This window comes from Phoca vitulina, unplaced genomic scaffold, assembly GCF_004348235.1.
Source record: "Phoca vitulina isolate PV1807 unplaced genomic scaffold, GSC_HSeal_1.0 scaffold36, whole genome shotgun sequence".
Lineage (NCBI taxonomy): Eukaryota > Metazoa > Chordata > Mammalia > Carnivora > Phocidae > Phoca > Phoca vitulina.
The window spans coordinates 6,718,956-6,732,554 of NW_022589739.1; the positions used below are offsets into that span (position 1 = coordinate 6,718,956).

At 42.8% G+C, this 13,599-nt stretch overlaps 1 protein-coding gene across 1 annotated transcript in view; it reads left to right on the plus strand.

Moving 5' to 3' along the window:
- MRVI1 (murine retrovirus integration site 1 homolog) overlaps window positions 1-13,599 on the plus strand; it is an 82,849-nt gene that overhangs the window by 38,336 nt on the left and 30,914 nt on the right. The window contains exons 10-11 of the mRNA XM_032426951.1: window positions 6,434-6,557; window positions 12,209-12,239. Of these exons, the coding sequence (XP_032282842.1) occupies window positions 6,434-6,557; window positions 12,209-12,239 (155 nt within the window). The remainder of the gene's footprint in view (window positions 1-6,433; window positions 6,558-12,208; window positions 12,240-13,599) is intronic.

The window sequence follows — 13,599 nt, forward strand, 5'->3', positions numbered from 1 at the left end:
GTCTGAAATTCTCCTTTTTGATGGGGTCTTTGCCTGGTTTGGGGATTAAGGTAATGCTGGCCTCATAAAATGAGTTTGGAAGTTTTCCTTCTGTTTCTATTTTTTGAAACAGCTTCAGTAGAATAGGTATTATTTCTTCTTTGAATGTTTGGTAGCATTCCCCAGGGAATCCATCAGGCCCTGGACTCTTGTTTTTTGGGGGGTTTTTGATCACTGCTTCAATCTCATTACTGGTTATTGGCCTATTCAGGTTGTCCATTTCTTCCTGTTTCAGTCTTGGCAGCTTATAGGTTTCCAGGAAGGCCTCCATTTCATCCAGATTGCTCAGTTTATTGGCATATAGTTGTTGATAATAATTTCTAATAATTGTTTCTATTTCCTTGGTGTTAGTCGTGATCTCTCCCCTTTCATTCATAATTTTATTAATTTGGGTCCTTTCTCTCTTCTTTTGGATAAGTCTGGCCAGTGGTTTATCAATCTTATTAATTCTTTCAAAGAACCAACTTCTAGTTTCATTGATCTGATCTACTGTGTTTCTGGTTTCTAATTCATTGATTTCTGCTCTAATTTTAATTATTTCTCTTCTAATGCGTGGCTTAGGCGTCGTTTGTTGATTTTTCTCTAGTTCTTTAAGGTGTAGAGTTAGTTGGTGAATTCGGGATTTTTCTATTTTTTTGAGTGAGGCTTGGATGGCTATATATTTCCCCCTTAGGACCGCCTTTGCAGTATCCCATAGGTTTTGGACTGATGTGTTGTCGTTCTCATTGATTTCCATGAATTGTTTAAGTTCTTCTTTGATTTCCTGGTTGACCCAAACATTCTTGAGCAGAGTGGTCTTTAGCTTCCAAGTGTTTGAATTTCTGCCAAATTTTTTCTTGTGATTGAGTTCCAGTTTTAGAGCATTGTGGTCTGAGAATATGCAGGGAATAATCTCAATCTTTTGGTATCGGTTGAGACCTGATTTGTGACCCAGTATATGGTCTATTCTGGAGAAAGTTCCATGTGCGCTCGAGAAGAATGAGTATTCTGTTGTTTTAGGGTGGAATGTTCTGTAAATATCTATGAGGTCCATTTGGTCCAATGCATCATTCAAAGCTCTTGTTTCCTTGTTGATTTCCTGCTTAGATGATCTGTCCATTGCTGAGAGTGGAGTATTGAGGTCTCCTACAATTAACGTATTGTTATCAATATGACTCTTTATTTTGGTTAACAGTTGGCTTATGTAGATGGCTGCTCCCATGTTGGGGGCATAGATATTTACAATTGTTAGATCTTCTTGTTGGATAGACCCTTTAAGAATGATATAGTGTCCTTCTGTGTCTCTTATTACAGACTTTAGTTTAAAGTCTAATTTGTCTGATATAAGAATTGCTACCCCAGCTTTCTTTTGAGGTCCGCTGGCATGGAAGATAGATCTCCATCCCTTCACTTTCAGTCTGGATGTACCTTTAGGTTCAAAATGAGTCTCTTGTAGACAGCATATGGATGGGTCCTGTCTTTTTATCCAATCTGCAACCCTGTGCCGTTTTATGGGAGCGTTTAGGCCATTCACGTTGAGAGTGATTATTGAAAGATATGAATTAATTGTCATCATGTTGCCTGTGAAGACGTTGTTTTTATAGATTGTCCCTGTAAATTTCTGTTGTAGATCACTCTTGGGGTCTTTCTCCTTTTATAGAACCCCCCTTAATATTTCTTGCAGGGCCAGCTTAGTGGTCACATATTCTTTCAACTTCTGCTGGTCATGGAAGCTCTGCATCTCTCCATCCATTCTAAATGACAGCCTTGCTGGATAAAGTATTCTTGGCTGCATGTTCTTCTCATTTAGTACCCTGAATATGTCTTGCCAGGCCTTTCTGGCTTGCCAGGTCTCTGTGGATAGGTCTGACGTTATTCTGATGTTCCTCCCTCTGTACGTAAGGAATCTCTTCCCCCTAACTGCCCTTAAGATGGTTTCCTTGGTTCTAAGATTTGCAGGTTTTACTATTACATGCCGGGGTGTTGGCCTGTTTTCCTTGATCTTAGGAGGGGTCCTCTCTGCCTCTAGGACTCGAATATTTGTTTCATTCCCCAGATTAGGGAAGTTCTCAGCTATGATTTGCTCAAATACATCTTCTAGCCCTCTCTCTCTCTCCACTCCCTCCGGGATTCCAATTATTCTGACATTGGAACGCCTCATGGTGTCACTTATTTCTCTGATTCTATTTTCATGGATTCTGAGTTGTTTTTCCCTGGCCTCCTCTTTTCCCTTTTTATCTATTATACTGTCTTCCGGATCGCTTATTCTCTCTTCTGTCTCAGTTACCCTAGCTGTTAGGTTATCTAGATTGGATTGGATCTCATTGATAGCATTTTTAAGTTCTGCCAATTCCCCTTTTATTTCTGCCCTTAGAGACTCTATGTTGCCATTAATTGATTTCTCCATTCTAGCCATTGTCTTCACAATTGCTAGCCTGAATTCCATCTCCGACATCTTGGTTATATCTGCATCCATTTGTAAATCTGCAGCATAAGTCATAATCTCTGAGTCTTTTCTGTTTTGGGGGCTCCTCCTCCTAGTCATTCTGTTGATGGGTGTTTGAGGGAATGTATAGAGTCCAAATTATTGACCAGAACCCAAGCAAGATGCACCTGTTTTCTTGGGACCTTAGGGTTGCTGGCCTCTTGTTTTCCCAGCCTGTCTTCTGGAGGAGGGGCCTGCCGCGCTGTTACTCAGGCAACCCTGTTTGGGTGGAGTTGCCCTGCGCCCCTGTGGCGGGGGATGGGCTCAGCAGGAATCAGTCTTTGGGGCTTTTGTTCTCTGGCGCCTTTCCCTGGCGGCTTTCCATGTCTCTTCCGCGAGTCAGAGCAGAAGAGACCGTTTCCAACCCTCTGCCTCAGAGCAGAGAGACCGCAGTCTGTTCTTCAGTGGGCTCTCCAGGCCACACCGTCTCTCTTTCTGTCTGTGCTGCTATAAACTGCAGCATCCTGGGTTGTGCGCCCCTCCGCAGCGCTCCCAGTCCTGCCTCCAGGTCGGGACACGTCTCTGCCCTTTGTGCTTCTAAAATCGCCAGCCACTCCCAGTTCGCGCGTGTGCGCGACCCCGCCACTTGGGGTTCTGTCCCGGGGACTGCAGTTCGCGTGCGTGCGACTCGGCTGCTTGGGGTGTCCACCCAGGGGTTGCAGTTCACTGGCGGACTCCGGCAGACCGGGTTTCCGTCTCGGAGGCTGCAGTTCGCGTGCGCGCGACCGTCGCTCCGGGTTTCTGTCCGGGTGGCTGCAGTTCGCGTGCGCGCGACCCCGCCGCTCTGGTTTTCCACCCCGGGGGCTGCCCTAAAGTCCTTTCCCGACGCTACCCGTCTGCGAGTCTGTGCCCGTCCGCAGCGCGCGAGGCTGTCGCTCGCCGGCGGTGTAGGATCCCCACGGCCAGGCACCCTCCCGCCGCCGGTTATCCTCCGATATCTGCCCGCGGAATCACGGCTCTCCACTTTGTACCTCAAAACCAACCGCCTGCGATATTCTGTTTGTAGAGATCCAGATCTTCTTACATCTCAGGCTGGTTTCGTGGGTGCTCAGAGTGGTCTGGTAGATATCCAGCTCAATTCTGGGGACCAGTTGAAATAGGGTCCCCTACTCCTCCGCCATCTTTCCCCCCTCTCCTCATTTTATTTCTTTTTGATATGGATATTTTCACCTGGATTTTCTCTTTACCTAGATATATTGTAAAGGTCAATTTTCATTGATTCCTTCCTACTTTATCTGAGATCTCTGTCTTCTTGCAGTGCTTAGCTGAAGACTGGGTATTTTGTGTCTGCTTTATTACTGCTTGGTTAGTGGGGAAAAGGGGAATTTCAGATGGAGCTGTGGGTAGTCGTGTTTGTGGGACTGGTTTCTACTCTTTTTCTATAACTTTGTTCATAGTCCAACACATGAGTTTATTACACCACAGTGTGGGCATATCTTATTCTTTTGGGTGAGTAGTAGTAGATTATAGATTATTTTCCCAGTTCAGGGTAGAATTGTAGAGACAATCAGTCCAGGTATTTATTTTCCAGACTTGGCCCAACTATTCCCAGCAGCCATTCTCACTCTCCTGCCAGACAGAGGAAGGAAAAAGTAGACAAAATCCAAGGAGTTTGGTCACTATGCTATTTTTCAAAAGTGGTGGTCAGGGGTAAGAGGCAGCTTCAACTGGGGCTTTCCATGTGTCTCCTGCCCGCACTTTATTGGATGGGCTTGTTTTATTTATTTTTTCTTTTGTCTTACTTTCTGGTAAATCCCTCCATATTGTTTGAGATAATCAGCTCTGGTAGAATGCTGTGCAATCATTCTGCCTTTTCCTCTCCCCTCCTACTCAGTAAGAAAAGCAAATAGCAGCATAGGCAGTTTTTTCCCTTGTTGGAGTATTGTAGTAGCATGGAGATCCTTCCTTTCTGAAGAAACTTTCTGAATTTCCTCTGGAGGCTGCCTGCTCACCCCCTCAGTCTACTTCCCTTCTCATTCTGTGGTATTACACTCTTGCCAGAATTCTTCCTCTTAACATCTCCCTCTCAGTAATGATTCTTTGAGGAAAGAAGAAAGGGCTATCAAGGGTGGGAGCTCTACATTTATTCCTAGGAAGTTCTGCCTTCTCTAGCCATTATTTTTAAAGATGATTGCCTTTTCTTATATTTGAGAGTTGCTGGTATATTTATGGCTGGTTTAAAATTTTTTGTAATTGTTGACTTCAGGAGGAGGGTGGCTGGTTTAGGATCCACGAGTTCTAGGATCACCCTTTGGATAGCCATCTTATCAGAACTAGAAGGCCTAACTAGTTATTTTTTTGGTGGGGTAGGGGAGGCTCAACCTAGGCAACTTCTCTAATGCAAAAGCCCCTAGTATGGCTTTTACTTGATTATTATTTCTTGTATGGCTCAATTAATCATATAGATTTCTCAGGAGTCCACTGCTTAATTATCTCTCTGCTGGGTGCAGTGTGGATACCTAAAGGTATAGGAAGGCCAGAGGCACCACAAGGTTTATCATCTGTCACATGGAAATGTCAGAGAGCAGTAAGTGCCAGGACAGAACCCAAGAGATGACAAGTAGCTAAGAGAACATCTAATCCAATTTTATATCCAAAGAAGGATCACTGACTACCCCATTTCTGACAGATGGCCCTCCAGACATTGCTGGGATACCTGGAGTGTCAGCAAACTCCTGAACACTGTTCTGTTATTGGAAAGCTCAAAATATTTAAATATTCTTTACCTTGAGCCAAACTATAACTCCTCTTCTCTCTGCATGGTCTCCTTTGGAGAAACTTCTAATTCACATGACTCCCAATCTTAGCTGCACTTAGATGGCTACCACAAGTATGCCTCTAGTCCCGATCTCTGGCCTGGCCTACAATTCTGGAAAATGACTGAGCCGGTTGGAAACCTGCCCATTAGAGATGGTAGAACATGGATAACTGCGGGATGAAGATACCTAATTTGGCTCAAGTAAAAGATTTGAGGCTTTTAATCCTAAATGTACCATAAGCCCATAGTAAGGTACAGTGAGTCTACCCTGCATGGATAACAAAAGTTAATGCCAGGGACATTTGCCCATGTCTTCCTGAGTTAAGCGCTTGTTAGAGCATATCTGGCACAGCAACAACCAGAATGTGTGCAGGAAGGGGATGATATCTAGAGGGCATAGGCCATAGTGGGTGACAATGAGCAGTTGGAAAAACAAGGGTAAAGCCTGGAGACGGAAGCTTTACAGAGGTACAAGAACTGTCTTCAAACAGGAGAAGGATGTATGGGAAAGAGAATACTTGGTTCTTTCTGCTTTCAGAGCACAGACCCAGGGTAGTTTTATGAGATAACAAAAGGCTGTTCATGGGTTCTTTTGGCTAGGAGGCATCTATTTCTGAGATCTGTAAAAGATCTAATGACCTTAGCTTTACCTGGAAAAACACCATTTCTATTTCTATCTATGGGGATATGGAATCAGATTTCTAGGTAGGACGCCGGTGATTGAACCACTGAATTCAACTGAGGAAGAATAACTGGGCAACAGGCCTCCCAAGAAGCCTGCCAAAGAGAGGGGACTTTTCCAAATATTACAGCTAAAGAACAACCAGCTTTCAGTTGCCAGAAACCAACCTTGAACCCCAAACATGGAAGTCTGCTTGGTACTGTGGGGAGCAATGGGAAGAACTAGAATTTAAAGCAGATGAAATCGGTTTGAAGTCTGATTATGCCAGTTACTAGTTTTATGACTTTAAGTTATTAACCTTGCTGAGTCTTGACTTACCTACTTGTAAAATGAGATGATTAAGTTCTAGCTCATTGGATCATTGTGAAGATAAAATAACAATGATGAAGCCCCTAGCATATAATTAGGTTCTTATAAACTGAAGCAAGGTGCCAACAGTGCTACTGTGGTTTCAGACATTTTATAAGTTAAGCACTTTGTTTTTTTTCAGGGCTCCCTTCTGAACTCTCCTCAGCTATTGAGGAAGAAGAGTCAAAGAGTGGCTTGGATGTCATGCCCAATATTTCTGATATGCTGCTGCGCAAACTGCGGGTCCACAAGTCTCTCCCTGGAAGGTAAAATCAGGGCATGGGTTGTATAGGACACTGTATTGGGTAGGCCCTGTGTTAGACTCTAGATGGGACATAGTGGAGCATGGGCCTTGGTTTTTGACCCCAGAAAGGTCAAAGTCTAATGGTCCAGACAGGGCTAATGCATCCAAAATAAAAAGAATAACAAAGAGCCACATAAGGTGGTTCTAACTCAAAGAGCAGGTGGGTTTCATTGGTGGGCATGAGGTATCACCAGAGGCTCATGGCCGCAGAGGGTGGTGGACTTTGGCCCAGGAGAAATGGTTTCAGTCCAAGATCTATCATTGACCCATAACTGAGAGATTCTAGGTCTGATATCTGCCTAAATAGAGATGTAGAACATTTGGAACCACACGAAGAAGGATTGCTTGGAAAATCTACCAGGCTCTTCCACACATGGGGAGAAAGTGACTTCACTTGCCTAATATCAGCCTCCTCACCTATACAACAGAGGTTATAAGTGCGCTGTCATTGTAGAAGGCTGCACTAGCTAAAAGAGACAGTGTGCAAGCAGGGACCGAAGACCATGTCAGCACATGATAGACCCTTGATAACTAGATTGAAAAGTGAATAGTTTGGAATATAAAGGAGAGAAGAGAGGGTACCACTAAGTAATAGGAATTGGGTGGGTGCCTGCAACTGAGGCATCCTGCCAAGCTCAAGTAACCTAGAGACTAAATTGTTGGGCGCCTGGGAAAGGCCATTAGGAGGAGAAATCAGACATAACAGAACTCCCTGATTTGGGGGAAAGGAAAACAAGTTTTGCCCAGTGGATGTGATATTCAAACTGCCCATTATCATCACCTAAAACAGTCATCAGGGCAATACCCAGAGGGGCCTAGCAACTAAGCCAGCATCAGGAAAAGTGCCAGAAACAAGTCAGAAGCAGGTTGCATCCACAGCTGGAGGAGGGCATGGGTGGGGCCAGTTCATCTCAGGGAAGACAGAGTGGGGCTGTCCAGAGGCAGGAAACCGAAGGAGAAGCATAGCAGCGCACTGCAGGTTACAGAGCCTGTTTACATGCTGTGCCTTTTGGTGTTTGTAACAACCCAGTGGGGCAGAAAAGGAAGATTTTACCTTCAGTGAGGGAAAAGAGGCAAAGCAACATGCTAGTAAGTGACAGAGTCAGGAATTGAACTCAGGGTGGGCTGACTGCAGACCCAGTGCCTTTCCATCTATACCAGGGGCCTGTTCCAAGTAACAAAACTATCACTGGTACTCTAGTCTATAAGGAACAAGGCTGGTGAATAGTATTATTGGCTTCTTTTTCCTCAGTAAAGTTGAAGATAATTAGTATCGTTAGAGCTCACTTCCAGCTAATTAAATTCCCCCAGCTTCCCCAGGAGAAGGAAACTGAGCAGTTCTACCTTCTGTAAGTTAATAGCTACTAGCTACCAACCATGAGGCCAAACTGGGTCTGTGTGGGCCTGCATGGTCAATGAATTAAGATAAGCTTCTGAACCTGTGGTCGGTCCAGGCTCTCAGATTGAGGTCAGTGGCTCTCATGCGTTGTGTCAATAGCCACATTGCCCATCCCCAAACTCCCTGCTCCAACCATTATAACAGGCTCCCTGCTCCTGCCCTCGGTAAAGGCTGTTTGCAGCGTAGGCCCTTGGCTGGGCCCAGAACTTTCTACCCCTGGTTTGGGGCTTGGGACAGATGGGCAAACAGTTGCCCAGCAGGAGGAAGCCAGAACTTTAGGATTCCTTCCCTTAGAAAAAATATGGGGAAATTACACTTGAGTTTTAATATGAAGGGATTGGTTTCACGATCTATGTGGGCTATGTGAATTGGGACTGGACCATACCAAGAAGGAGCTCATAGAGTCAGCAAGTTGAATGAATTCAGTAGAAAAATCAGGTCTGGGGATGCCTGGGTGGCTCAGTCAGTTAAGCGTCTGCCTTCAACTCAGGTCATGATCCCAGGGTCCTGGGATCAATCCCACATCAGGCTCCTTGCTCAGTGAGGAGCCTGCTTCTCCCTCTCCCTCTGTTGCTCCCCCTGCTTGTGCTCACTCTCTCTCTCTCTGACAAATCAATAAATAAAATCTTTATTAAAAAAAAAAAAAAAGAAAGAAAGAAAAACCAGGTCTGGAACCCAGATTAGGGACATGGTCAGTGGTTGATTAACAAGAGTGCAAAGAGGACGTATCACTGGATCAAACACCAATAGGAGCAATAAATAGGCACTTAATCAATAAGTAGTCATTGAGTGCCTATTATGTGCCAGACATTAGAATGGAGAACAAGCAGACTATTATTATGGCATTTACATTCTAGGCAGAGAGACCAATAATATTCAAGTAACTAAATGAACGATTCCAGGTAGCAAAACTGCTAAGAAGACCATGAGATAGGCACATACAGAGAATGACACAGGAATGGAACATTGGGTAGAGGGTCAAGGAAGGCCTCTATGATAAAGTAGTAATTAATATGAGACATGCAAATGACAAAATGAAATCATCCATGCAAAGATTTTGGTGAAGACATTTCCAGACAAAAAGCACAGTAATTTCAACAAATGGTGCTGGGATGACTGGATGCAAAAGAGTAAAGTTGGAATAACTTTAACCTCACACAATACACAAAAAATTAACTCAAAATGGAGCATAGGCCAAAATGTAGAGCTAATGCTATCAAACTGTTAGAAGAAAACATAAGAACAAATCTTCAATACTTTGGGTTAGTCCATGGTTTCTTAGATATGACACTAAAAGCATAAGCAATAAGAGAAAAAATAAATGAATAGAATTTCATCAAAATTAAAAGCTTTTATGATGCAAACAATACCATTAAGAAAGTGAAAAGACAACCCACAGAATGTGAGAAAATATTTGCAAATCATGTATTTCATAAGAGATTTATTTCCAGAATATACAAAGAACTCTCTTACTTAATAAAAAGATAACTAATTTTTTTTAAAGGGTAAAGGATTTAAGTAGACATTTCTTCAAAGGATATATATGAGGGGTCAATAAGCACTGAAAGGATGCTCAACGTCATTAATCTTTAGGGAAATGCAAATCAAAATGTTAATGAGATGCCATTTCACATCTACTAGAACGGCTACAATAAAAAAGGTGGACAATAACTAAGTATTGGTGAGGATGTGAAGAAACCGGAGTTCTTGGTAAAATGGTGCAGCCACTTTGGAATAACAGTTTGGCAGTTCTTCAAAAAGTTAAATATGGAGTTACCATATGGCCCAGCAATTCTATTCCTTGGTATATAACAAAGGGAAATGAAAATATGTGTCTACACAAAAACTTATACACAAATGTTCAAAAACAGCATTTTTCATAATAGCCAGAAAGTGGAAAAAACCCAAATGTCCAATGAATGGATAAATAAAATGTGATATATTCATACAATGGAACATTATTCAGCCATAAAAATGAAGTATTGATATATGCTACCACATGGATGAACCTTGAAAATATTACGCTAAGTGAAAGCAGCCAGTCACAAAAAGCCACATGTTGTATGATTCCATTTATATGAAATTTCCAGAATAGGGACATCCATAGAGTGAGAAAGTAGATTAGTGATTGCCTAAGGCTGGGAATGGGGGCTGAGGGAGATGGATCACTAGTGGGTACAGAGTTTCTTTGGGGGAATGATGAAAAGTTCCAAAATTAACCATTGTAGATTGATGGCTGTATAATTCTGTGAATATATTAAAAATTACTGAATTATAAATTATAAAAGGGTAAATTTTATGGTATGTGGATTATATTTCAAATAAAGCTATTATAAAAAAAAAGAAATTACTGTAAAAAAAAAGCTATTATGAAAGAAAGTGGGGATAAAAAAGGAAAGAATAGTAAATGCAAAGCCCCTGGGACCACAATGAAGTGTGTTTGAGGAGCAGAATGGTCAATGGGTCTGGAGAATGGGAAAAGGAAAGTCTGGTAGGGGCTGGTTCACAGAAGACCTTGATTTTATTCTAAGGTCTATTTAAGGGAGTTTAAATTCTGAGGCAGGCATTGCCATCCCAGATGGTCTCATTGTACATCACCTGCTAGGCTTCCGTCTTTTTTGAAGGCCCATGGCTCTGGCCCCTAGCTGTCTATACCAGTTCATAAGATATAGCTCTCTGCATCGGGAGCTGGCCATGGTATGTGGCTTTTTTTTTTTTTTTTTTTTTTTTTTTTTTTTTTTTTTTTGAGATCTCAGGGCTTCACACATTTGAAAACTTGTGTTCTATAGCAAAAAGGCAGAAAGTGAATTATCAAAATAGTAAGTCTGGTTAATAATGAAAGTATGTATATTTCACATACTATCCAAATAAAGCCAGGAGTCAAAGGCAGCTTAAATTCGTTTAAGCAATATGTGCTCTATATGACAGTCAAGATTATGTTGGCTGACCCACAGAGGAAAGGGCCTGATGGGTGGGGTTGTGACAAGCATTGTAATACAGTATCAAACATCTTTGCAGTTGTTTGTCCCATGCTCTGTACTCTGCTGACTTGATGGCCATCGGGTCTTGTTGCCTCATCCTCACAGGAAGGCTCTCACAGTCCTTTGTCAGGGGTGAGAACCAGCCCCTTGCAGAGACAGCTGACCCCTACCTTTGCTCTTGGGGTCCCTCCACACCCGTCAGAGGGAGGAAGCTGTGTTTCCTGAGAATCTTATCGATGGCGCACTCTGTTGCCAAGTCCTGTGACGCTGGTAGGACCCCTCCCAGTCCTCCCACCCCAGCACAGGAAAGGGCCCGTGCATTATTTACATTGTCTGGGTTCAGAACAGGACTAGCTTTAGTCAACAGCAAGAGCAGCAGTAGCAAGTGAGTGTGCAGAAAAAGGGACTGCTAACTGTGGGAATCATACATGAAGAGGAACCTCTCAGAATGACACCTGTGTGCTGGCTGGGACTTTCTTGCCTGGTCTCTGATTCCAACCATCAGAGGAGGTTCTCACTATGGAGAAGAACTCTGGCCACCCTTTCCTACCTTGTATTCTCTGGTCTACGTGCACTCATGTCACAATCCTCAGAGATAGGAGGAGGGTCAGGTTTTACAGACCTGGGTAGCCCCGAAAAAATTATAAAGGCTACTCAGATGTGTACAGTTTATAAAGTATATAGCACATGGATTTTCTTACTAAGTCCTCACAACAAGCCTGTGAGTTAGTCATAATAATAGCTAGACTCTCCTGAATGCCTACTCAGTGTGGATGTCATGTATATACAAATATGTACACACACACGCACACACATTTACACATATATACAGTGTGGATGTCATATATGTGTGAATATATACATACATGCATTTATACATACATATGTATGTATATATACATACTTAAAATGCTCCTGCAAGGTAGATATTATTCCCATTTTACAGATGAGCAAACTTAAATAACTTGTCCAAAGTCACAGATAGTACAGGTGATGATGGAGGACTGATGCCAAGATCTAATATTTTCCACCACCCTTTCTCTGTAGGAGTCAATATCTGGGCAAATATCTCATGGTTACAGAGCTCACACAAAGGGTACCCTGCATCTTTTCCATTTCACCAATTCTTACTACATTCCTGGAAAGACATGGTCTGCTGGTTGTTCAAAGTCACTTTTTTGTTTATTTCATAGGTTGGATATAGTTCATTTGCATGTCTTTTCTTTTTCACAGTGCCCCTCCACTCACTGAAAAGGAAGTTGAGGTAAGTGATTCCAGTGTTTTATGAAATTTAGTGCCTGGGCTTGACTAGGTTTATTGAAAACATTCCCTTCTCTAGCCTCTGCCCCTGACAATTCTGTACAAAAACAAGAATGTGTGATTGTGGGGTAATATGGACATTGTGATCAGCCCTACTGAACTGCTGAGACTCCCATCCCAGGTAGTGGAAGATTTTGGCAATTTTGGTCAGAGATGAGAAGGTAGCTGGAAATTCCACGTTTCTTCAAGGATGGTTTATGCTCTTTAAAAGTATGACTTAGATACACAAAGTTAGCTGGGAGGCTGCAGAATTGAATCAAATTTATTTCAAAATTATTAACAGATGGTCAGATTTCAAGTTTTCAACTTTGGTCCAGAGGAAGAAGGTACTTTCTTTCTGAGGGTTCCAGACATAAGGAAGGTAGCTCAGCCAAGGTGGGAGGCTGTGCTGTTAGCTCACCAGCCTTCCCTGATTCCTCCATTACTCCCCTGGGGCCTCCTTGTCTCTGTGGAGATGCTATCCCAATGGGGTTGGTGAGTGAGCTGAGAGGAACTTGTATTTCATTCTGGTGAAGGGGTAGGGTAGATGGACAAAGACAGTGCATCCCAGGTGAGGTGGTGAGGACCTCTGACACCAGCACTAGTTTGTTTCCAAGACAATTACGTTGGAGTTAATAGAAGGAAGGAAGGAAGAACCTGGATGAGTCCAGAATCTCTCTTTACTCCAGGTTGGGAGGATAGAAGGTTTTATAATCTTTGTAGCATGGTTTGCCACTGATAATAAGAAAATGAACATGTCCTTCCTGAGACCCAATGGACTGGATAAGCAGAGGAAGACAGACAATGTGAAATGTTTGCCACAGATAGTAATAATTACCTTGCACACAGATATTGCACTTATAGTTCATCACACACTCATATCCATCCTTTCAACTGATCTTCCAAGCAGTTCAGAGAAACTGGTAGAGCAGGAATTAGAACAAAGGAGGAAACCAAGTGATGAACTAATTTACCCAAGGTCCCAGACCCAGTGCTTAGCAGAACCAACATTTAGACCCAAATATTCTAACTAAATACAGGACTCTCTATATCACACTGCCATGAAGGGGATAACTCAGGTATAGAAAAATAAACATTGAACATTATTGATAAACTTGACTGGACTGAGGCTTGGGTAGGACAGAAAATCCCCACCCACTGACACTGGTGAAGATGGGCTATGGGCAGTTTAATAGCCAGTTTGTTTAATGGCCAGCTCCTACCTGCAGATGTATACTGACATAATCAGTGCTCAGCATGGTGACAGTAGCACAGGCTTTGAAATCAAATAGTGTAAGGTTGAATCCTGGCTACTCCTTGTCACC